Source organism: Gossypium arboreum, chromosome 13 (genome assembly GCF_025698485.1).
Source record: "Gossypium arboreum isolate Shixiya-1 chromosome 13, ASM2569848v2, whole genome shotgun sequence".
NCBI classification, from domain to species: Eukaryota; Viridiplantae; Streptophyta; class Magnoliopsida; order Malvales; family Malvaceae; genus Gossypium; species Gossypium arboreum.
The window spans coordinates 123,977,822-124,001,540 of record NC_069082.1 but is presented as its reverse complement, the minus strand read 5'-3'; the positions used below and the strand labels follow the sequence as shown (position 1 = coordinate 124,001,540).

Here is a 23,719-nt window from a genome sequence, read left to right as displayed (position 1 = left end):
ATAGGTACATGATCAAATTAGTCCCTCTAATATTAAATTGATTAATTTAGTCCTTGTACTATAAAAAAGTATCAAATAAGGTCAAATTGAAATAGAATTAACATTTTATGTTTAAAAAATATCATTTATTATTTAACCGATCAAACATTTTTAAAGTTTTTACGGCTCTATAAATGAAATATTTTGTTTGGAATTGAATTGAAAGTAAAAAATAATTTTCAAGACATTTTTATACAATAAATGTCACATTTGTTACAATATGGGTTTATTTGGTTCTTTTTAATAGTATAGGAACTAAATTGATCCATTTAATAATAGGAGTACTAATTTAATCTAAACCCTAAAATACAAGGACCTTCTATATACTTTCACCCTTCTAATTAGCGTATTATATAATCACATCATTACTATCCCCCAAAGAAACATCACAAATCTTTTAGCATGTTATATTTCACTATTTCCATCATTACATCAGATTTGGTCTTGCCCCTTGAATACACCAGCTCGTCTAAATTTTGATATGTTTATATATCTGAAAAGAATTCTATTTGAGGCATTTGCATATTTATGTATACATGTCATTGTTGCCAATTTCGTTTCATTATTGTCTATGCTGGTTGATACATGCCATTCTGGTTAAATTGGTATCGTAAAGTTTTCATTTCCGACTCAAATCTCTTCAGTGTGTTCCGATCATTTCAATATTGTGGTCCATTTTAACAAATTCTGGTCTTAGGTATATGTTCATCTGTAGTATTTAGATAAGATTTTGATATTTTAATTTATTTTTAATATTTAGTTAATTTGTCACTTTTGTTTATTTGTAATTTTCAAATTGGATGAATAAATTAATATTTTACATTATTATTTAATTTTTCTATGCCTATTTTCAATGGATTTTGCATTTAAGGTAAAATGTAGAAGTAAATATTGGCTCATTGTTTAAATAATATTAAGATAATATTAAGTTGGGTTGATTAATTAAGGTTTAACTAATGCTAAATTGCGTTATGGATTGTAATGCAATAAGACCATCTATATTAGTAGTTAATCTAAATTATTCGTAGTCTATTAGGTCAGATTGAGTAATTGACTCGTGTTAGGACAACATGTTGTTGAATAATTCAATTTGAGAAAGAATTTATTTTAGTTATCAAAATTGAATTGACTTTCAAAAATAGACGTATAGATATGATTATTTGGATTAATAATATGTCAAATAGGACTTGGGTTAAGTTCAGTCTAAATCTGTTAATTGATTAATTACAATGCATGTGTGATTCATGAAATTTGATATATTGAGAACCTTTTATTTCAAGGTAATGGGTTGAATTTTAATATATTGAAAATTGAAAATCTGTGCTGTCAAGATAGTATGACATCACTTACATAGAATCGTTGTATGGTAAAAAGAGGAATTTATTTCATCTTATCGACTAATATACAGATGATGAAAATAAAATATGTTAATGCATTACTTGTCTTCAACAAATGATTTAAGTAATGATCAATTTTATTGTGAAATATATAATGGTGATCATAAGGTAGAAATGAATCGAATTGGATAAATTAATGCAATTTGAAGAAATAACATATATGATGAAGGATGATTAGATAAAAGATTAATTTGAGTTAAAATGTGATTGCTTTAAAGAATTTACTATGCATTTCACTCGGCAAAGTTGGGAGTTGACAGAGGCTTTGACCTCCTAAAAAAAAAAAAATTGTACTTAATGTATTTTACTCACTTAAATATTAAAAAATTATTTAATCCCTTAAAATGATTAAATTATAAATTAGTAAATAATAAAATTATATTTTGATGTTTTAAAATTTTAAATTTTAATTTTGTGCACTTAAAATTTTCTGACTTGAATACAATAGTTTAATTGTTTTGCTTGTCACGGAATGGAATTCTCTTTGAAATTCAGTAGCCATGCTAAACTTGGAGATTGGTAAAGATGTAGGAAGGTTGTGACAGTCAAAATTTTGTAATTTTAAAATATCATTAAATTATTTGTCAAATGCAAATTTAAATTTTTAAATGTAATATATTTAAAGGATAATACTAGAAAAATGAAAACAAAATTAAAAACTTTACATTAAGTACCTCCATCTATTTATCATTTTTACATTTTTTCATTGAAAAATATTCACTTTTTCATTGAAGAAAAATTCTATCTATTTTTTTATTGTGTATTATCAAATGTGCTTAAAAATTAAATCACTTAAACTGTTGATTTTCAATTAATTTATTTTTAATTCGTTTTTAACAAACCTATGCTGTAAAAAAGATAAAAGGTTAAATTGTGTTGTTAATCCTGTACTTTGACAAAAATTGATATTTAGACCAAATATTTAAAAGTTAAAATCTAAGCCCTTTTTTATTTTATTTTTTAGTTTTTCTAGAATTAAATAAAATAAACAAGGAAGGTAAAATGAAAAAAGTAGATTCAGACTCATCGAAACTAGGGTTCAAGCTCCAATTAAATTATTAATAGAGTAAAAAGAGAAATGTGGCTGGAACAACAAAGATCCTATAAGATACTTAAAGAAAATACCGTAATGTGGTTTGATTCTAAATAAAATTTTACTTTTTATTTAAAAATATTAATTCAGTCATCAAAATCAAAAGTATTTTTTATAAAAATTGATAACAAATAAACATGTTAAATTAATAAACTTTGATGAAACTATTAGACTAAAATTTTCAAATTGAAAGAAGTAGAAGGATTGTAAGTTTTAATTTTGAAATGCAATAATCAAATAACAAATTCTAAATAAAGGTATAAAATTATTATCTTTAAAGATATTCTAATTCATAATTAAAAAATTGAATATTTCTATCTAATATTAGAAAAGAAACTTGAGGAAAATCAAAATATTATTTGATTTAGTGTTTTCCAAAACAGTAGTTGAGTTGGTGGGGGAAAGGAATCACACCATATCTTGGCAAAAGCAAAAGCCTGTAAAAAAGTAGAAGAATTGTTAGATTCTTATGTACAAATGTTTGGAAATTAATTTCCTCTACTTTTTTCCCTTCTTTGTGGCCAACTCCGGAATTGTCCGGAAAACTGAAGCTTTCGCGTGACAAAGCTCAAATAACTAATGTAATTAATACGACTCGAATTTATATCACACTTGAATAATTATCAAGTCATCATACGAGTTCAATTTTTTTTTATTTTTCATCAAGAATGTTCTATTTTTTTGGGTTAATTTTGATATTTATTATCATTCTGTTTATATTAAATACTGAGATTATCATACACTTATCATTTTCAGAAAAAAGTTGTGTCATAATATATTTATTAAAATGGCAAAATATGGATTTATAATTCATTTTAACAAAAAATATATAGTTCTCTATATGCTTCAAATATAATTATTGTGAGTTGTTGATTGAGTCTTAGTTTAATTGATATTTATTTTCAATTCATGAATATATAGGTTCGAGTCGCTTAAAGCGTATTATTCTCCTACTTAAGGGTTAGAGAGAAGTTATAAGTAATTCTAGACATTCTATCAAAATATAAAAAAATACCCTTATAATTTATGAATATTTTAATTATTTTATTGAGTTAATATTTGTTTGACCTGTGATACAAATCCAATTAAAAGTTTAAATATAATTAAGCGATATGATATATCTAGGTACAATTAATAAAATTTATATTTATGGCACCAGATCAAGTTTGGTTGAATTTGATGTCACACAAATTAAATTATAATAATTAGAATTTTAAATAATATTAATAATATATATTTTTATTTCTTAAGATATCTACTTGAGTGTATCCAATAACTAATCATCTCAGATTCGTAGACCATTAAGAGGAAGATGCTAGCCACAAATTTTGAAGCTTAATAATATATTTTAATACTTTAAACAATGTCTTTTCCTTAAAACTAAATAATTTTGTGTTCATTACTTTTCTTTTAAAACTAAATAAATTAATATATTTTTATATAGGAGGATAATGCGCTTCAACGCATTTGAATTTATGTCCATCTGCACTGATAACAATGCCGGTGCCAATTGAGTTAATATTCAATCGATTTTTTATTAATTTTAGTATTTAATTATTATTTAATATATTATTTTAATGTTTGAGTTATTTTAATTATGTAACCTAAGAAAGGTAAAGAAGTTATTTAATATTTTTATAGAAAAATATTTAATTGAAGGAAAAATATTCGTACACTTTCAATGAAGTTTTTAAATTCTACAGTAAAATCAAGAGATTGACAAGTGTTCTATAACGATATAGTAATATATTTTTAAATAATATATGATAAAATTTTAAGCTAATTGTGAAATATAAAAAAATTACAAAATATTAACTTTTTTAAATATCAATAAAAATACATTATAATTTTTAACCTGCTTTTGAATCAAATAATTAACTTTTTAGTATTTATTATCATTTGGATTAACAAGTATGACCGGATAATAGAAATATATAAACACAATTAATACAAGTTATGTTTACTGTATTAAAATAATATTCCTATTTAACATCATAAATTAAATAATACCAACTTTTCTGCATGTCTTTTTCTTATGAAAAACTACCCACACTTTTAAATATTTTACATAATATATAAAACAAAAAAAACTATTTTTCACTCACTCACTTAAAAAAAATTTGTTAGGATAATTACCATCATCGACTCAAAATCTGAACAATTTGAATCAATTCTAATGATCTTGTGGGCTAGGCTCACTCTCTTATGATGTTACTTATACATAAGATTATATAAATACTTGTTAAACTTAAAGTATAATATGTATTTAAATACATAAAATTTAATTATCATATCACGTCAATAAATAGTACTCATATGAGATAAAAGAAAAATACACAATAGGGTTACTTAATTCTTAATTTCTTATACATAATGTATTATTTAGTATATTTAGTGTAATAATAAAATGTGACCATGAATTAAGGAAAATTATTTAAATTTGTTTAAAAATATAATAAGACATAATTTTGAAAAAAGGATATCATTTTCAATTTAATAATATTTTAAAATTGACTCATTTAATAAATTAGCTAAATGCGATCCTTTTCATTATTCACACGTTCTACCTACCCTGCCCATAAGCTTCACTGCCAGTGCCAGACAATTAAGGTAAAACCTTTTCGAAATCTCCCCATTCTACGACGTCGTTAAGGTAGCTTAAACGCTCTTTTAACAAAAGGTTAAATAGAGCATTAACTTCTCATAAATGATCTAGAGCATCCAAGCCTAGCATAACCCCATTACAAGTCAATGTCTGACTGGCTTCAAAAATGAAAAATTGCCAACCTAACCAATCAAGATTCAAAAACCAAAAAAAACCTACATAAGCGGTACCGTACTTGATTATTTTCTTCTCATCTTCTTCTCCCCCAATAAAGCGGTTCCCATCCTTTTTACTTCCTCCCTGTGAAAAGAGCAACTCATATTGTTAATTGTTATAATTATATATATATTTTTGCAGAGAGTTACACGGAAACCCAATTAGTAGGGTTTTCAAATTCCTTTGTCTTCTTTCATAAGTGTCGCAAAAATATTTTATTAGAATCATTGTGAAATTTGCTTGTTTTTAATGGTGTTTTCAATGGTTGTGGTGCTCGAATGTTTTCGAATCGACGAATTTACCTCCGAAACAAGATCTTAACCCTCCATTGTGATGACTTTCAGCAGCAGTGAATGGCTCGTTTTCATTCTCGGTTGCTTCATTTCTTCACCTTCTTCTTCTTCTTCTTCTGCACCACCTTCGTCATCTGTCTTTCGTCTTCTAACTTCGAATCGGATTTTTGGATAACCGATTCGGATTCGGAAGGTATTTTATTCCACCAAGACTACTCTCCTCCAGCACCTCCTCCACCGCCTCCTCACGCACCGCCAGTGTCTTGTACTGACGATCTCGGTGGGGTAGGTTCTCTCGATTCCACGTGTAAGATTGTGGCCGATTTGAACCTCACTCGTGACGTTTACATAGCGGGAAAGGGTAATTTTTACATACTCCCCGGAGTTCGATTCCATTGCCCCATTTTGGGCTGTTCCATAACCCTAAACATCAGCGGGAACTTTTCCTTAGGCGAAAATTCAACTATAGTTGCTAGTACTTTCGAGCTCGCGGCTTATAACGCTAGTTTTTTCAATGGCTCGGCCGTGAACACTACGGGATGGGCAGGGGACCCGCCGCAGCAGACGAGTGGGACACCTCAGGGTGTAGAGGGAGCGGGTGGAGGTCATGGGGGCCGAGGTGCGAGTTGTTTAGTGGAGGAAGGGAAGCTGCCTGAGGATGTATGGGGTGGAGATGCTTATTCGTGGTCATCATTGCAGAACCCTTCGAGTTATGGTAGTAAGGGAGGGTCAACGAGTAAGGAAGTGGATTACGGAGGAGGAGGTGGTGGCCGGGTAAGAATGGATATTAAAGAGTTTCTGGATGTGAATGGGAGCTTGTTGGCTGAGGGGGGTGATGGAGGGAGTAAAGGAGGTGGTGGTTCAGGTGGTTCCGTCTATATCAAAGCTCATAAAATGTAATGCTTCACTCTTGTTGCTTTGTTTCTCAAGAATTCTTTTTAGTGATGCTTTGGTTTATTTAGTTTCCATAGTTGTATGGTTATTTTGTGTTTGTTTGGTAAGTGGAAACGGGAATTTGGAAATAATGAGAACAAATGATTACCAAGTTGCAGAAAATTAGGTACGTAAGTGGCTGTTTATGTTGCCGTGCTGCTAACTATTATTTTTAGAGTAAATCATATTTTGAAATCATATTTTGAAGTTAATTACTTGTTTTAAAGCATTGAACATGTGGTTCTGTGAAGAGCAGGACTGGAGGTGGCAGGATAAGTGCTAGCGGAGGTAATGGTTTTGCTGGTGGAGGTGGTGGAAGAGTTGCGGTTGATGTTTTCAGCAGGCATGATGAACCAACAATATATGTGCATGGTAAGATGCTTCTTGTTTTTGCCATTGTTCATTATGATGGATCAGAGGAAAAGGCTCAATATTTGTTAAGATTATTAAGAAATTAGAGCGTACTCTTGTTATATAACATCTTTTTGGGTACTTGATTACTTTCAACTTGCTAAAAGAATGGGCAATATATACATGAGTCACAACCAATGAGCAAAAAGATTGGCTAGGTTTTTTAAATGTGGTTTAAAGCAGTTTTTTAAATTGTTTTATGATTATAGTAATTTGGAATATTAGATGCCTTTTGATAGTGATATAAATGAATTGCTTTCATATCGTAAACTTTTGTTGGCTGACAAGCTTGGAAAAATACTTATCTTTGAGGCTTTGTGATTTCATTATTCAATATTTTGTATTTGTTCTTTTTTGGTCCCACTCGGTCCATTTATGGTGACTGCTTGGTAATTATTTAATAATTATCTTTCAGGAGGAATTAGCCGTGGCTGCTCTAAGAATGCTGGTGCTGCTGGAACCCTTTATGATGCTGTGCCTCGAAGTCTTAATGTTAACAATTATAATTTGTCAACAGATACGGAAACGCTTCTTCTAGAGTTTCCTTATCAGCCACTTTGGACTAATGTCTATATTCGAAATTGTGCCAGGGCCAGTGTTCCATTGCTTTGGAGTCGTGTTCAGGTTTGAGAACTTCAGATCTTTTCGTAATGAGATACTAAGTAATGTAGATATCCCCCAACACATGATTATTACTGGGTTTTAGTTCTCATTGCTTTGATTGTTTCAAAGTGTTTTTTCTTTGTTTTAATTTCCCCCTTTAGGCATCTGAGCTAATAGTAAGTTTACTTACCTCTATCTAATGAAATTTCTCTTTAAGGTCTTTTGGAGTTGCTGCCTCTCCTATCACCGCATTCCGCATTAATGTTTTATGATTGTGCTTGTAATATATAAAATTCAGTTTGGCAAAATGAATCTAATTCTTATTTTGATCCTTATACAGGTGCAAGGACAGATAAGTCTTCTATGTGGGGGGGTTCTGAGCTTTGGGCTAGCACATTATGCAACTTCAGAGTTTGAACTATTGGCAGAAGAACTGTTAATGAGTGATTCTATAATCAAGGTAATGATACATCGTCTTATGAACTTGAATTTTTAAGTCTGTTATTCCTTTTCCTTTTAATCATTATGCGAGTCAATGTTCTCCATATTTACTATTCAGTTTTCTACTTCTCTTCTGACGTCTTATCATCATCATATTGCTCAGTTTTTAAAATGGTTTACCCAACCGAATACCCTTTTTGAAGTAGCTGATTTTGTTTTAGTTGAAGTTTTATCTATCTGTTGTATCATTGTGGATATTTATTTCCACTTCATTCGATGCATTTTTGTGTTCTTAACATGTCTTTGTAAGTTTTGAAATATCCTTAAGCAGCAGATCTAATGAGGGGATTATGTATCAGCTGTCTTAGCTTCCTTCTATTTATTTCTGCTTCAGCTGACTGTTTATTTCCTTTTTTCCTTCATATTTATAATATGCTTTTAATACTCTATGATCTCCCTGTTTAACCCATAACAGGTCTATGGGGCTTTACGCATGACTGTGAAAATATTCTTGATGTGGAATTCAAAAATGCTAATAGATGGTGGTGAAGATTCAACTGTTGCAACTTCATGGCTCGAGGCTAGTAATTTAGTCGTTCTCAAGGTGTTTAACCTGATACACCTTCGATATTTCTATTGCATTTTCTCGGGATGTAATGATGCTTGACAACTCTGTCCCCTCCCTTTTTCGTACCTAGGAATCATCAGTTATACAATCAAATGCAAACCTGGGAGTACATGGACAAGGTTTATTGAATTTATCTGGATCAGGAGATAAAATTCAGGCACAACGTTTGGTCCTATCCCTATTTTACAGCATTCACGTAAGTGATGATTTAATGTGGTAATTGGATTGGTTCTAGGTTCAGATTTTATGCATTTGGGTTGAAATATTTTGATTTATATGGTTAAAAGTAAATTAAGTTTGCCAAGAACATTCCGATTAGGAGGATAAGGTGTAGGAATGGTTAAGCGTTAATGGTTCGACAGTTATGGGTAATAAGGATTCTTTTCTAGTTCTCTAGTGGACTACCCATTAAGGTTTATTGCTCTTCCTAGCTTGCATTTTATTTGTGAACCATGGCTATCTTCAGTTGTTTTGAGGACAATGATTTCATTGTAATTCCACAGTATAAATTTATCTATTTATTTTATGGAACCCTTTTTCTGGATAGAAGCATGAGTTTGACTAGCCGACTGTTATCTTTCCATTGGAGGCTACAGCAATGTAAATTTGATGTCCTTTGTAATTCTCCTCCTTGATGCCGTATTCATTTTCATTCTGGTAAATTGGACTTCTTTCGCCATCATTGCATGAGTTAATCATCATAAGAGTTAAGTAGAAAGGTATGACATGCATTCATGACTGTGTGTGGTAACTTATGAATGCTAATCACCGGTTTTGACAAATTCTTTCTGCCAGATTTACATACATATGAATTGGTTGTGCCATATAATTAATAAATTAACTATATCTGTTTTGCATGAAGGTTGGACCTGGATCTGTTTTACGTGGTCCCCTAGAGGATGCATCATCTTATGCTATGTAAGTCTTTAGTTTGGTTGTATCTCTCGTGTTGAAGATTTCTACCCTTTTTATAATATATCATGTTACTCTCTGTTTGGCAGTACACCAAAGCTTTATTGTGAGCTCCAAGATTGCCCCATTGAACTACTTCATCCACCTGAAGATTGCAATGTGAATTCATCTCTGTCTTTTACTCTCCAGGTGTTTATCAATATAGTTGTGCATAGTGAACAGAGAAATATGCTTTATTTAGCTTATTTAACCGTTTTATTAGTTTGGTTTGTAGATATGCCGAGTTGAGGACATCACTGTCGAAGGTCTTATTAAGGGGTCTGTTGTTCATTTCCATCGGGCTAGAACGATATCCGTGCAGTCATCTGGAATAATCAGTGCTTCTGGGATGGGTAAGTTTCAATGTTGTGGTTTAGGTTATATTTTCTTCAATTTCTCTCTCTCTCTCTCTATACAACCTGTTGTGTACATGCAACCATACCTACACATACAAACATATCCATGCTCAGAAATCTTCTCCATCCATCATAAAGGTCTATTATAGCTTCTAATTATCTCTTATTTGCCTTGAAGAGAATTGAACAAAATACAACTGAACTTGTTAACCTGGGGGACTTGCCTTTGTTCTTGTGCAGGATGCATAGGTGGTGTTGGCAAAGGGAACTTTTTAGACAATGGTATTGGCAGTGGTGGTGGCCATGGTGGTAAAGGAGGCCTTGGATGTTATAATGGTAGTTGTGTTGGGGGTGGTAATTCATATGGAAATTCCAAGTTGCCCTGTGAACTTGGTAGTGGAAGTGGAAATGAGAGCTCAGCTGATTCAATTGCAGGGGGTGGTATTATAGGTAAGGCTTTGGGGTCTTTTTTTTTTTTTTTCCAAGGGCATATATTTATCTCTCTTTTTTTTTTTTCACTGCAAGTCTTAGCAAGGGTAAGTTCAGTGCCATTTTTTACAATAGTGTTTGTTTCCTCTGAAATGGTTATGTAATCAGGTGAGATTTTGTTGATCATGTTAGGCTGCTAGAACTTTAGTGTCATTGTTTTAGCTTAAAATGTAAGTTAGTAATGTTAAACCCTTACTACTAAACATAGCCTTAGTGAATACTGCTGGTATTTATGTTTGCAAGTTTTTCATGAGATGTTATGTCTGAACAGTGATGGGTTCTGTGGAGCATCCATTATCAAGTTTGTCTGTTGAGGGTTCTGTGAGGGCTGATGGAGAAGGTTTTGCAGAAACTGTCTGGCAATATAAGAATTTTCTTTCTAATGTTTCAAGCATAGCTCCGGGGGGTGGCTCTGGTGGTACTGTACTTCTGTTTCTACATACAATGACTCTTGGTGAATCTGCCATTCTTTCAAGTGTAGGAGGATATGGTAGTCCCAAAGGGGGTGGTGGTGGAGGAGGTGGAAGGATTCATTTTCATTGGTCAAACATTCCCACTGGAGATGTGTACCAGCCTATTGCTAGAGTGAAGGGAAGCATCCATGCTAGGTTAGTTTCCAATGTAACTCTTTTTTCTAAATGATATTGTATGATAACTGCTATGAAACTTTCCCACCTAGGATATGGCACATCCTCTATCACAAAGCTTCTATCTTTTTTGTTTGTTTGAAGCCATTAGTCAATTTAGAAATTGATCACATAAGAAAAAGAATTTAGAAATGCATCAAAGCATGCTCTTTTTTTTAACTGTGACGTGTTAAGTCCCAAATATTATTGCATGGTGAATGTTTTATGGATATGTTAGAAACCTGATGGTTTTTTGCTTTTTGGTATCTGAGAATATTCTAAATTGAAGACTTAAACTGCGAATATTGTTTTATAAGGTTTGTTTTTGGGGCTTTTTTGGGTGGTGACTTAAATTGTTATTTTATAGTATGCTTAGATCTAATCTTGATGCTGTGATCACATGGTGAAGCATGTTAACTTTTTGAATTTACCTGGCACTTCGGTTGCATTAATGAGTAGTTGATCCTTATATTATTTCATTGCTTTGAAGCACCTACCTGGAACTTTAAGCTGTGTGTACTACAGGTTATTTTTACAACCAATGCCATGATGCTTGCCAGAAGTGCTTTTTTGCTGTTTCATTTAATTAGGAACCGTGTCATTGCCTTGTAGTTTATGCTTGCGATTTAATTCTTGTCATGGATGCTTGTTTAAGGAGTATATCCTTTTGATATCCAAATGACTATTTGATAATTTTTGAAGGGGAGGATTAGGTAGAGAGGAGAGTGGTTCTGGAGAAAATGGAACAGTGACTGGTAAAGCTTGTCCAAAAGGGCTGTATGGGACTTTTTGTGTGGTAAGTTGGCAATTTTGTTGCTTTCTAAAAAATTTCAGATTCTTATAGAATAAGGAATTTGGTAGTTGATGCTATACTTTTATATGAAGCACTTGGAAATTGAAAATTATACAATAACCAAATTAACTTGAATTCTTCATGTAAATGCTTAACTGGCTTCAGTTTAAGGGGGAAAAATCTATCCAATCAAATGATGTGACTGAATTTACAGGGGCATTTTATATGAATGAACTTTTGGAGGAAGTAAATTTTGTTCTAATAGTTGAGTAAATTAACATAATGGTTGGAGAAGTCTGTCATTCATCTCTTTTTACTAGTTTGTAAGAATCCTTTTTCTTTATTCTTTTGAACCAATACAAATTGATTATTCACTTTCAGCTGCTACAGTTTGTTACCATTTCTTTTTTTTTTTTTTGTCCAGGAATGTCCTGTTGGTACTTACAAGAATGTTAGTGGATCTGATAGTTCCCTCTGTCAACCTTGCCCTGCTTGGGAGCTTCCCCATCGTGCCATTTATATTGCTATTCGAGGTACACTCATTATTGACTAGATTATATCTTATATGAGATCTAAATGACATACTGCTCTTTTACTGCAGTTTATGGATTTTTTGTCATGAAGGATGGTGAGTTGAAGGCAGGGCTGGTAGGGCCTTGGCCCCACCTGAGTAAATGAAAACCCAATTAATATTAACTTTACAAAACTAAGAAAAAAAGGTGAAGCTCTAGTTTGGTTCCCCAACCTATTTAGCTTCAGCAACCTCTTTCTAAATTTGTACATCAATATGATTAATTTTCAATCAATTTTAAATCTCATGTCATTATTAATTTGGTTCTCTCTAATTCTTTACTTAATTAAACACTATTATTAATTTAGAACTTTTTTTTTGGTTCATCAAATTTTTTTTAATAATTAGGGGTAAGGGTTGGGGTTGTTAGGGATTGAACCCAAGCTCTCATGCCACACAACAAATGGTCTTGCCACTAGGCCGAGAGGATGTTGGCTATCAAGAAAAATATTGATATCAATTATGTGGTGACAGATAATATTTTCCTTTTATGGTAATAATAGAAAATTAATTAAATAAAGTTGCATCATTATAATCTTTATGCAGAAATTATTGTGTGGTAAATTTTTCTTTAGTTTTCTTTAAATCTTTGAATATTTAATGAAATGAACATTTATAAGTCAAAATGATTGATGTCGTATTTTCGTGAACGGTCACCGGAGTAACTTTTTTTACTTTTAAGTTGACCATGTTTGTATCCAACGATTCCTACAAAATAAAATATCTGGTTTTGCCTTTGTTGAAGGATATTTTTCTTATGATTTCTTGTCCTGTTTAACATAAATTAATTTCAATTTTTTTCTTCATTTTGTAAATTTATATTGAAAACTTCCTCTCCTATCATCACAGGTGGTATTGCTGAAACCCCTTGTCCTTACAAATGCATTTCAGACAGATATCACATGCCACACTGTTATACAGCACTTGAAGAGTTAATATACACATTTGGGGGACCATGGTTATTTTGTCTTCTTCTTGTGGGTCTTCTCATCCTCTTAGCACTAGTGCTAAGTGTTGCACGAATGAAATTTGTTGGAGTTGATGAATTACCAGGCCCAGCTCCCACGCAGCATGGCTCTCAAATAGATCATTCTTTTCCATTTCTGGAGTCATTAAATGAGGTCATATAAAATTTTTGTGTTGTTTCTTTTTATTATTTCATAGATTGTTGGTCATCTATGCTCTGATAATTTATATACGTTAAGATATCATTTTGCCCTGGCTGGGCTATCATTCCCTTCTTTTTCCCATAACCCCCTATGGCTTGACTTCAATTGTGCCATTTTGTTCTTTCAGGTATTGGAAACGAACAGAGTTGAGGAATCACAGAGTCATGTGCACAGAATGTATTTTATGGGTCCTAATACTTTCAGTGAACCTTGGCATCTGCCCCACACGCCTCCAGAAGAAATAAAAGAGATTGTGTGAGTACATGGCTACCTTTTCTGTTGAATGCTTCTCATACAAAACTATGTAATCCCTAATTGTGCTGAGTACTGGACATCATTAACATTAATCATTATTATTGCACATTGATTTGATGTGCTTAACCTGGCAGATATGAGGGTGCATACAACATGTTTGTGGATGAGATTAATGCAATAGCTGCTTACCAGTGGTGGGAAGGTGCAATTTACACAATTCTTTCTATTCTTGCATATCCCCTTGCTTGGTCATGGCAGCAATGGCGCCGAAGAATGAGATTGCAACGGTTACGTGAGTTCGTGCGATCAGAGTATGACCATGCTTGCTTACGTTCTTGCCGTTCACGGGCTCTCTATGAGGGGCTTAAGGTTTCTGTTTACTTCTAGCCTTGGTTTAATTTTGCTATAATGTTTTTATTTTACTTGATTTGCATTTAGTAGTTGGCTTTTGGGTCAATCTGAAAGTTATTTAAGCTAAAATTTTGCTTCTGCTTTGTACACGTCTTAGGATTGAGATAGATTCCTTCATTTGTTGAGCTCTTTCTAGTTTAAACAAAAAAGTTGCTTTGAGTAGAAAGAGCTAAAAATCTAATGGGACATATGAAAGCAGGTCTTACACTTTAAACTTAGTTCTGTATTTACTGATTTGAATGGTTTTTTAAACTTTATACAATTGGTTTCCAAGCATAATTCTTGGATGTAGCTTCAAACTTCTAATTCTTATATTTGTTCACTGTAGGTATCTGCAACTTCTGATTTAATGCTTGCTTATATGGACTTCTTCCTTGGTGGAGATGAAAAGAGAACAGACCTTCCTCCTCGCCTCCCACAAAGGTTTCCTATGGTTATAATTTTTGGAGGTGACGGAAGTTATATGGCACCATTTTCCCTTCAAAATGATAACATTCTTACCAGTCTTATGAGTCAGGTCAGTTCTCATATTTTAACCATGTAATTGGTGAAAGCATGTGTTCATGTTCAAATTTCTGTTATAACAAACTCTTTTAATTGTTGTAACTCTTGTAGTTAGTGCCCCCCACTACTTGGTATCGGCTGGTGGCTGGTTTGAATGCACAATTACGCTTGGTTCGTCGTGGACAGCTGAGAGTAACATTTCGACCTGTCCTGCGATGGCTTGAAACCCATGCTAATCCTGCTTTGAGAATCTATGGCGTATGCATTGGTCTTGCCTGGTTTCAGGCTGCACCTAACGGTTATCACCAGTATGGACTTTTGGTGTCTTCCGTTGAAGAGGAAAGCGAACCTGTATCCTCGGGAAATACCGATGGAGTCCAAACTGCACTACTTTCAAGGTAATACGCGTGTGACATGGGCATCAATATTTGTCCAAAACTTGGATATTTAGTTATATTGTGCTTTTATGATGGAAGAAATTCAAATTATTGAATGTTTTAAAGATCATACATGTTTGTGCATGCATATACTGGAATCATTTGATTCCTTAATTGTATAGAATTTAGCTTTGTTATTTTCTTGTTTGCTTCAGCGTGAGGACCACATACATGCAAAATCAATCTGGTCACCTAGGAGAAGATGTGCTTTTAACCCAAGGTCACGAAAGCAGTGATGGTTTTGCTAGGCGGAGGAGGAGTTACAGAAGGCTTATAGATACTAACAACTTACAAATGCTTGAAGAGAAGAGAGATATGTTTTACCTTCTCTCTTTCATGGTCCACAATACTAAACCCGTTGGTCACCAGGTAGCTCACATGAATTTAAGGGGTTATATTATTTCTTACTTGTAAATTATCTACGGATTTAAATCTTTCACTTGACACCTTGTTTATGTGATTGCAGGATCTTGTTGGCTTGGTCATATCAATGCTACTTTTAGGAGATTTTAGCTTAGTGTTGCTCACGTTCCTTCTGTTGTATTCAATATCATTGTTGGATGTCTTTCTGGTGTTATTTATTTTACCTCTTGGCATTCTTCTTCCTTTTCCTGCTGGCATAAATGCTTTATTCAGTCATGGACCAAGGCGTTCTGCAGGTCTCGCACGTTTCTATGCTTTGTGGAACATAACATCCTTGGTTAATGTCGTAAGTTCCTCGAACTTTCAATCTCTATTCACTCAATAAACATACTTTTCTTCTGGAAAGTAAATAAGCATGTATGAGGGTTGATAATGGTGGACGTGAATAGCATTGTTCTCCCCTCCCCTATCCCTGCGGCACTAAATTTGTATCTTCCATTGCCGCTTCTTGCCCTCCTGTCGAGGAGTATTTGATGGCAAGGCGATATAGTTTTTTACCTGTACAATTTCTCATCTTTTTACTTTGATATCCATTGATTCTTCTGTTTTCTCTTCTTTTTTTTTTTTTGGATTCAATTATGTTAATCATCACCTCGGCTTTCAACAGGGTGTTGCATTTCTTTGTGGGTATATTCACTATAAGAGTCAGTCATCATCCAGTAAACAGATCCCGAACCTTCAGCCATGGAATATTAACATGTAAGTTGATGTTCTTAGGTACAAAGTAAACTTTATTGTAATCATATATAAACGGTCTGGTTTCGGATGTGCAGGGATGAAAGTGAATGGTGGATTTTTCCAGCTGGACTGGTTTTGTGTAAGCTTTTCCAATCACAACTCATAAACTGGCATGTTGCGAATCTAGAGATTCAAGACCGTTCATTGTATAGTAATGATTTTGACCTATTTTGGCAGTCATGAGACACACCATGTCTAAAAAGAGATACAGACTTACACGTTAACAAGGGTTATTTTGTTCAGTTCTTTTTGCTGTCCTATTTTTGTATGTAGTTTGAGAGTAACAAGTAGAAATAGAAAACAAAGGAGAAAAAAAAAAGTTGAAAAGAAAATTATTAGAGTGAGAAGGGTCAGCATTCATTCATGTAAGTTTGTCAAGTTTTATTGTTTTTTGGAGTTGCAATGCAAATAACAAATTGGGATATTGCTGATATGTTTTAAAGAGAATTCATTTGTATATGTAATTTGGTTCTAAGTTAATTGTAGGGATTGAACTTTTCTTTGCTCTCTTTCATTTTTCCCGGGAAATTCATTTCATTCATAACAAAGAGAGATTACAAGGCTGGTGAAGGTAACATAATTGACAATAATCCATTAGAGCAGACTGGCTAATAATTATATGTTTTAAAGAGTAGTTGAAGTTTTTTGTTTACTCAAAAGACGTGCTTGAACTTGACATTTTATTTCACATTACTTGATTGAATATCGTAATATTTTACTGCTTTTTGATACCTACTTAGGAATGTAATGATGTCAACATTTAACAGTAGAAGTAGAGCTGTAAGAGAGTTAAGTTGATGAAAAGAAAATTCGAGAGAAGAGAATACAAGATAGTTGAAAGTGGGGTAATTGGCTTGGTCTTATTCCTAGTTCTGGAAGCTTTTTAAGTTTTTTCTTATAAATTCTGTAAGTGTCGGCTATAAATATATTATCTTCAATATGGATTGTTATATATAAAGTCTAAATAATAACGGCACACGAGGAGTGGGCTCACAAGGCAATATGAAATCAAAATTTAGTAAATAAATCGATATAAAATTATAAATAACATGTACGTTTATAAATAGGGGAAAAAGAGAAAATCACAAATAACTAAATATTGCTTTCAATATATTCCATAAAATGCAGGCTTTCAATTAGTTGAAAACACAATTTCAAATTGCTTAACATATGGCTTTATCTATCACTTCATTTGTATTCAAATGATGGCACCGCAGGAGCATCAAAGCTCTCCAAAATCTCCGTCTTACTTCCATTACCCGCTGCCGGTTCCTGCTTCTTTCCACCACCAAAAACTCCTCCGAACCATGAGGAGGAAGACTCTGGTGAACCCTGCATTGAACTGTCGATCAATGCAGGGGCTTGGTTCGGCAATTGCCCCATTGGAAATCCAGGCATACCGGCCACATTCGGTGCTGGTTCTTCGATCATAATTGGCATCTGTGGTTGACTGAGAAATTTATTCAACATGATCCCAGCACCTTCTATTAAAGCAAGCAATACCCCACCAACCAATGCCGATCTTGAAGCAGCACCCAGTCCTTGACGCATAGAAAGGAACCCTCCAGTGGCAGCACCGGCTATAATCGAGTTCCACGGATCTTCTTTCTGTCGAACATATACCATGGTGCAATCGAAGGTTGAAAACAGGCCACCCCAAACAGCAAAACTACCACCAACACGAGGGGCATTCATCCGCACTGCTTGAGTTCCTCCGATCAACCTAGAACCGCTAGGGGAGTTGTTAGTGGCTTTCAAGAAATGGAAGACGGAACCTCCGACAGCACCCATACCGAAAGCACCACCAAGATCATCGAGGATCCGATCAGGGCATGGCTCTCGAGAAGTTTCTGGGGTCCCCATGGTTCACAAAGACAGTATCTTATTGCCTTTCCTATGAAAAACAGCCACTCAAGTTTCAAAATTCCCTGCAAAATGCACCCTTGAAGAGAAAAAATTAGGTCAAATTTCCAGAAACAAGAATTATTCTGAAATAAACTAAAAACTTAGGACTGACCAAACCAAAAAATTTCAACAGACCGTTAATCTAGTTTGATCGCAACAAATTAACGTTATTTGACCTAAAATACCCACAAAAACCAACATGAAAAACATATGAACCTAATAAATGCAAATATTTCCAGGAGACAAATTTCCACATGTTTTTGACGCTAATTTTTCTTTTCTAAAGAAACCAGCTAATTGCAAGTTATATAAATGGAAAAAAATTTCAAAGAAAACGTTCATAAAAGCGATTCAGGCTAAAACCGTAACGAGAGCAAAATTAAACCCCAGGAAAAAAATAAAATCAATTTTCAGATGGTGAATAACCAGTGTCTACAAAACCCAGAAATCACTGAGGAAAAGAAAAGAAATAACTTTATCTTTTAGCAGACATGAAATTATCGAATACCTTTAAACAAAAAGGAAAACCTCGGTGGCGATCTGCGAGAAAACTAGAGGTCTGACTAGAAAAAGGAGGGGTTTATTTCATAAAATTTAGATTATTTATGAAACAAGTAGGAAAGAGTAAAACCCTAGAAAATAATTTTCATTTCGGCTTTGGGTTTTCTCTGTTTGTTTTCTATAAAATGGGCTCCATGAATTTAAGGCCTTCGCTCCTTCTTAATGATTTTCATATATATATATGGATTAATATACCATCTGGTACCTGATTTTCGTTTCAAAGTTTAATTTGATATCCAAGTTATTTTTTTCTAAATTAAGTAGCTTTATTTTATATCAAAAAGAGCATGGGTCAAACATTCGTAGGTATAGGTACTAATTTTAACAACGGCTAAACTCGCATACAAATGATATATTAACTCTATATATAACAAAATTTATTATTTGATATACTTACAGTAAAATTTTTATTTACAAGTGTGTTAAAAATTATAAATGTCTTATTTTTTTATTTTTTATTAAAAGAAAATTATTCCATACATGATTAGTCGAGTTTTAGGCTTAGAGTTGGAAGAATGACATATAGGTGTAGGATATAGTAAAAGAATTCAAATACATAAAATAAATACATTACAATGTCACCATCTCAAGTCCAAAACTCTACGCCACGAAAATGTTAAAGAATAATTACAAATTTAAATATTAATTAAGGGTATATAATGATTTTTTCAAGTTTAACAAGTACAAATTTAAATATATGTCCGAGTAATCATAAAATGGAATCAAATCATTACAACACAAGTAAATTAAGAACTGATACAATTTAGATTAAAGCTAATAAACTGAATTTTTAATCATGATGGGATTCAGAGACTTATACATATAATTAAACGTGATAGATCTTAAATCTGAATACTCAAAATATCATCATATAGAAATAAATTATATTATATTGCATCTTAATTATATTTAGAAACGCGTCTCTAAGATATCATCGTTTTATGTACCATCAAGTTTTCATTTCCAAATATTGCAAAATAACTAGTTTTGGGATTGAAATAAAGTGCAAATACATCATTTCCGACATATTCTATGAATTTTGGGACCGAAATTAAATAGTATATTTTATGATAGTAAAATGTAATTTTATCATTTTAATAGTCGATATCTTTTATAATTTTTAAACGATTAAATTAAATTTTTATCAGTTTTGAGAATAACAAAATATAATTTTATCATTATTAATTTAAAATTTTATAAATCATAAAATACCTAAATAAAAATTTTTCCACTTTAGGACTGTCAGCCCCAGTATATCAACTCCTTCATAGCTCATAACTCAAAACAAATAATCCCAAATAATTCATCAACATTTCATGAAAGGATTACAAAATGACAGACTTGAAGAATGTTGTGCCACCAGAACTTCACTTCTCCACTTGAACATAACCAAAAAAAAAATTTCCCCATTTAACTGCAACTCTCATCCCTTTCAAATATGAACAGCAGGATTAAGTGATGTCTTTTCTTTCTCACTCTCACCCACTGAAAAAAAAAAAAGCAATAAAGTTTCCCCCAAATTTCTTTCAAAGTTGGCTAACATAAATACACAATTTTCAGTTCTTTAACTTTTAATGCCAAAAAGGAAAAAAAAAAAAAGAGAGTATATAACTTACTTTGTAGAGTTGAAAGTTCAGAACTTTTCAATGCATGAAGCCTCTTTGCAGTAGAAACAAACATGCTGCCAAAACAAGAACAGTTGTTATAAAATCTTGGGTCAAATGTATGCCACAGGTTTCATTTTTAAAGACCAATGATGGAGAAAATTTTGCTTACTGTCATGGAACATCTCCTTCATTATCGTCATAAACTAAAGTATATTCCCCATTTCTAGCTAATAAACTCTCAAATCTTGTTTCCATTTTGAGTTGCAGATGTATCTCTTTGAGCTTTTAGATAATATTATAATAAACCAGTCAAGTTAAGAAAATGTAAGAAAAAATAATTGAGGGTGTTTGTAAAAACAAACCTGCAAGTAGACCACTGAATAGTTTATCTATGGAAAATGAGAGTTCTTCATAGCTACCATAGGCATTGAGATTCACTTTCCTTCCAATAGGGATCCCTTCCATTTTGATCTAATTTACTAAGGGATTTTCTGGTTTTCCTCCATTTTCCTTTGATTTTGACAAGCTGTTGATTACAAGGTTTTTCCTGCATGACCTAATTGCAGGCCAACCAACAACCGGGGAACATGCAATTCTGCTCATTTTCAGACAGTTTTAAGATCAGGTAAGACGAATTAAAGCATGAAATTTTTTTGCTGCAAATACTACAAGAACAAGTATCATAAATTTAAAAAACATGACAACCTTTTATTTGAGGCATTGTCTCTGATTGGTGAGAATTCTCCTGGAGGACCAAGACTCAACTCCAACTTTCTGTCATGATTTATTACAAGACATTCTTTGTTCATAAGATTTAGATTCAGCAACTGAGGATATTCCTCCGTATCTGTTGCAGAAAGAAAACTATGTTTTGGTTCTTTTAGTTGAATGGAGGCAAGGGTGGGGATTAGAGGAAAAATACTAATTGCTGCTTGTATTATAGTTAAAGAACTTGAATTCCCGATTTTATATGAATTTTGCTGATTACCAAGGAAAAGGACAACCATACACATGATACTCCAGTGTGTTCGATAAGGATATGTTCAAATTTTTTGGTATTTTTTGAAGGATTTGGGTCTGGTATAGTTGTGGTCCTTTTGACTTTCTTTCAACGTTACTCTTGAGACTAAGGCTTAGTTTGGATAGGCAGTGTGTTTACCTCCGGTGAGGTTAAAAACAGCGGTGGCGGTGAGATTAGTTACTGTAGCGGTGAGATTGGATACTGTAGTGGTGAGATTAGAAATAGCGGTAGAGTGTGTGTTTGGATTCAAACACAGCTGTAGCGGTGAGGTGAAAATGAAAAATGACTATTAAGGATATCATATTAGAATTGATATATAATAGAAGTTTTTAAATTATTTTACTTATATAAAATTATTAAAATATGTGAATTTATAAATTTATTTAATAAAATATTAAAATGTATCTTTTAATAGTTTATTATAAATATTTTAATGAATTATATAATCAATTTAAATTATTTATTAGATAAAATGATAATAATTTTAATTTTTAATTTTTTATTATATAACCAATGTTTAAAACGAATGAAATCATCAGATTTTCTTCCATATGCTCCATTCTTCCTTCGCCTTCTAGAAATTCTAAGTTCGTTCTCCATTCTTGACAAGAGCTAAAAACTTGAACTTCAAGCATTTTTCCTTCATATTTTACCCGAGTATAATACGTTCTTCTTTGGTGCTCTGTTTGAAATTCTTACTTTACCGGTTAAAGTGTGTTGAAACTCCAACATAGATAGCGAATTTGGCGCCAAATTTGAAAAAATAATGATTGATAAAGAAACTTTAAGGATAAAATGGTAAAATAATAAATGGAAGTTCAACGGTGAGCTTACTCTTCACTGAAAGCTCAGTTGATTTTGGGATAGCGATGTGGTGAGAATTGATTTTGGTTGCCTTGAAACACTTAACCAAACAGCTTCCTCAAAGGAGGTTGAGAGTCCAATTGCACCTCACTGGCTTTAAACGGTGAACCAAAGGAAACTGCCAAGAGAGATTTCATTACTCCCCACAACACTAGAAATGGAAAAGAGGACATTAGATGAGACAGGTAGCACAACATATCTAGGGCCCAGGCTTGGCTAGGCACATGAACATAGCAAATGATAACATCATTTATCATTAGTATTTATACACTAGGGATATACTTATATCGCATATATACATTCTGTACAAAAAGAATTATCTAAATAAAGATTTATTATTTACTTGTCTAAATAAATATCTATTATTTACTTTCTCGAAAGCACAAACTTGAATAAATTTTATGAGAAAATACTCTTGATCTATCTCGGCATTTAATCAAATACCATATATATATATATATATATATATAAATTTAATGAATAAATTCATCTATTTGATGGATCTTGCACTTAACTTAATTATCCAAATTATAAAGAATTTATACCATAACAATGTAAGCTTAGCAAACTACTTATAATATCTGCAGCTAGAGTTAACTTTTCACTGTAATATAATGATGAACTCTTCCCATATTTCAAGAATAAAGGAAATATTTCAAACAAGTCTTGAATTGAGAACTAAAATTAATCTCCTTGATAGAAGCAATCACTATCATTATAAACGTTGACTCTTGAAGTCATGCTTTCTGCCATCCACGTTTCATGGATCGGTGGAGAAAGCCTACCTTTTCTTTTGATGGGGGTTTAGCATTTACAACAGTGAAGTTGTTTTATCAAGTTAATTACCAGTATATTGTACTATACATATACACTAAAGTGCAGATCATCATTATCATAGCAGAAGAATAAACCCTTATGCATTCACATATCATCCATCACCGCCTTTTTCACTTTTAGAGGAGCCCTTTTGGACTTTTTAAATTGGGATCTACTTGCATTATAAATGTGGTCACAATCTATTGCCATGAACAGCAGCCTTAATCTTCATTAGCCGTCACACCTTCTCAATTATATTATTATCTTAAAACATTTGAGTTATCAGTTTATATATGTCTGCTACATTAGGCAGCCAACTCTGAGGCTGTCTTTTTACCTTCTCAATTATATCATTTACGAATGTTAATGAAACAAAAGCAAAAGTGAAGGCGAAAAAAGTTATCTTATTTAACATATTGAATCTTAACTCGATTCATATAAATATTATTTATCAATAAAAAATATATAATTTTAAATACGTTAAAACACATTATCTTACTATTTATGAATTAAAGTAGAAATCTGAGGATGCATTTCAAACAACCAAAGCCCAAGATTTCCAA

At 32.5% G+C, this 23,719-nt stretch overlaps 2 protein-coding genes and 1 long non-coding RNA gene across 4 annotated transcripts; 1 reads left to right on the top strand and 2 right to left on the bottom strand.

Moving 5' to 3' along the window:
• Positions 1–5,242: 5,242 nt before the first annotated feature.
• LOC108463793 (uncharacterized) lies at positions 5,243–16,829 on the top strand. The gene is made up of 22 exons (XM_017763708.2): positions 5,243–6,539; positions 6,833–6,948; positions 7,403–7,611; positions 7,931–8,050; positions 8,507–8,635; positions 8,730–8,855; positions 9,522–9,577; positions 9,661–9,760; positions 9,846–9,963; positions 10,207–10,416; positions 10,727–11,063; positions 11,784–11,877; positions 12,299–12,407; positions 13,295–13,566; positions 13,742–13,869; positions 14,004–14,238; positions 14,609–14,797; positions 14,896–15,182; positions 15,377–15,590; positions 15,688–15,930; positions 16,252–16,343; positions 16,418–16,829. Exons 1-22 carry the CDS (start codon positions 5,704–5,706, stop codon positions 16,563–16,565), a joined length of 4,368 nt encoding a protein of 1,455 aa, XP_017619197.1. The 5' UTR covers positions 5,243–5,703; the 3' UTR covers positions 16,566–16,829.
• A 556-nt stretch (positions 16,830–17,385) lies between these two features.
• LOC108463794 (mitochondrial import inner membrane translocase subunit TIM17-2-like) lies at positions 17,386–19,004 on the bottom strand. Of its 2 annotated transcripts, none has more exons than XM_017763711.2 (2): positions 18,796–19,004; positions 17,386–18,324 (listed from the first exon to the last, which is right to left on the bottom strand). In XM_017763711.2, exon 2 carries the CDS (start codon positions 18,243–18,245, stop codon positions 17,571–17,573), a length of 675 nt encoding a protein of 224 aa, XP_017619200.1. In that variant the 5' UTR covers positions 18,246–18,324; positions 18,796–19,004; the 3' UTR covers positions 17,386–17,570. The 2 variants fall into 2 exon arrangements, with proteins under 2 accessions (XP_017619200.1, XP_017619201.1); XM_017763712.2 differs by having other exon boundaries at positions 17,386–18,310.
• A 1,014-nt stretch (positions 19,005–20,018) lies between these two features.
• On the bottom strand, positions 20,019–20,533 carry LOC128286586 (uncharacterized). The gene is made up of 2 exons (XR_008277198.1): positions 20,465–20,533; positions 20,019–20,333 (listed from the first exon to the last, which is right to left on the bottom strand). It is a non-coding gene; the product is annotated as an uncharacterized LOC128286586 (long non-coding RNA).
• Positions 20,534–23,719: the final 3,186 nt, after the last annotated feature.

Excerpts from the sequence above, each read along its gene's own strand:
- LOC108463794 (XM_017763711.2), bottom strand. The coding sequence starts at position 18,245 with ATGGGGACCCCAGAAACTTCTCGAGAGCCATGCCCTGATCGGATCCTC.
- LOC108463793 (XM_017763708.2), top strand. The coding sequence starts at position 5,704 with ATGGCTCGTTTTCATTCTCGGTTGCTTCATTTCTTCACCTTCTTCTTC. Across the intron at positions 8,636-8,729 it reads GTAATTTAGTCGTTCTCAAG|GAATCATCAGTTATACAATC; the intron begins GTGTTTAACCTG and ends TTTCGTACCTAG. Across the intron at positions 9,964-10,206 it reads AATCAGTGCTTCTGGGATGG|GATGCATAGGTGGTGTTGGC; the intron begins GTAAGTTTCAAT and ends GTTCTTGTGCAG.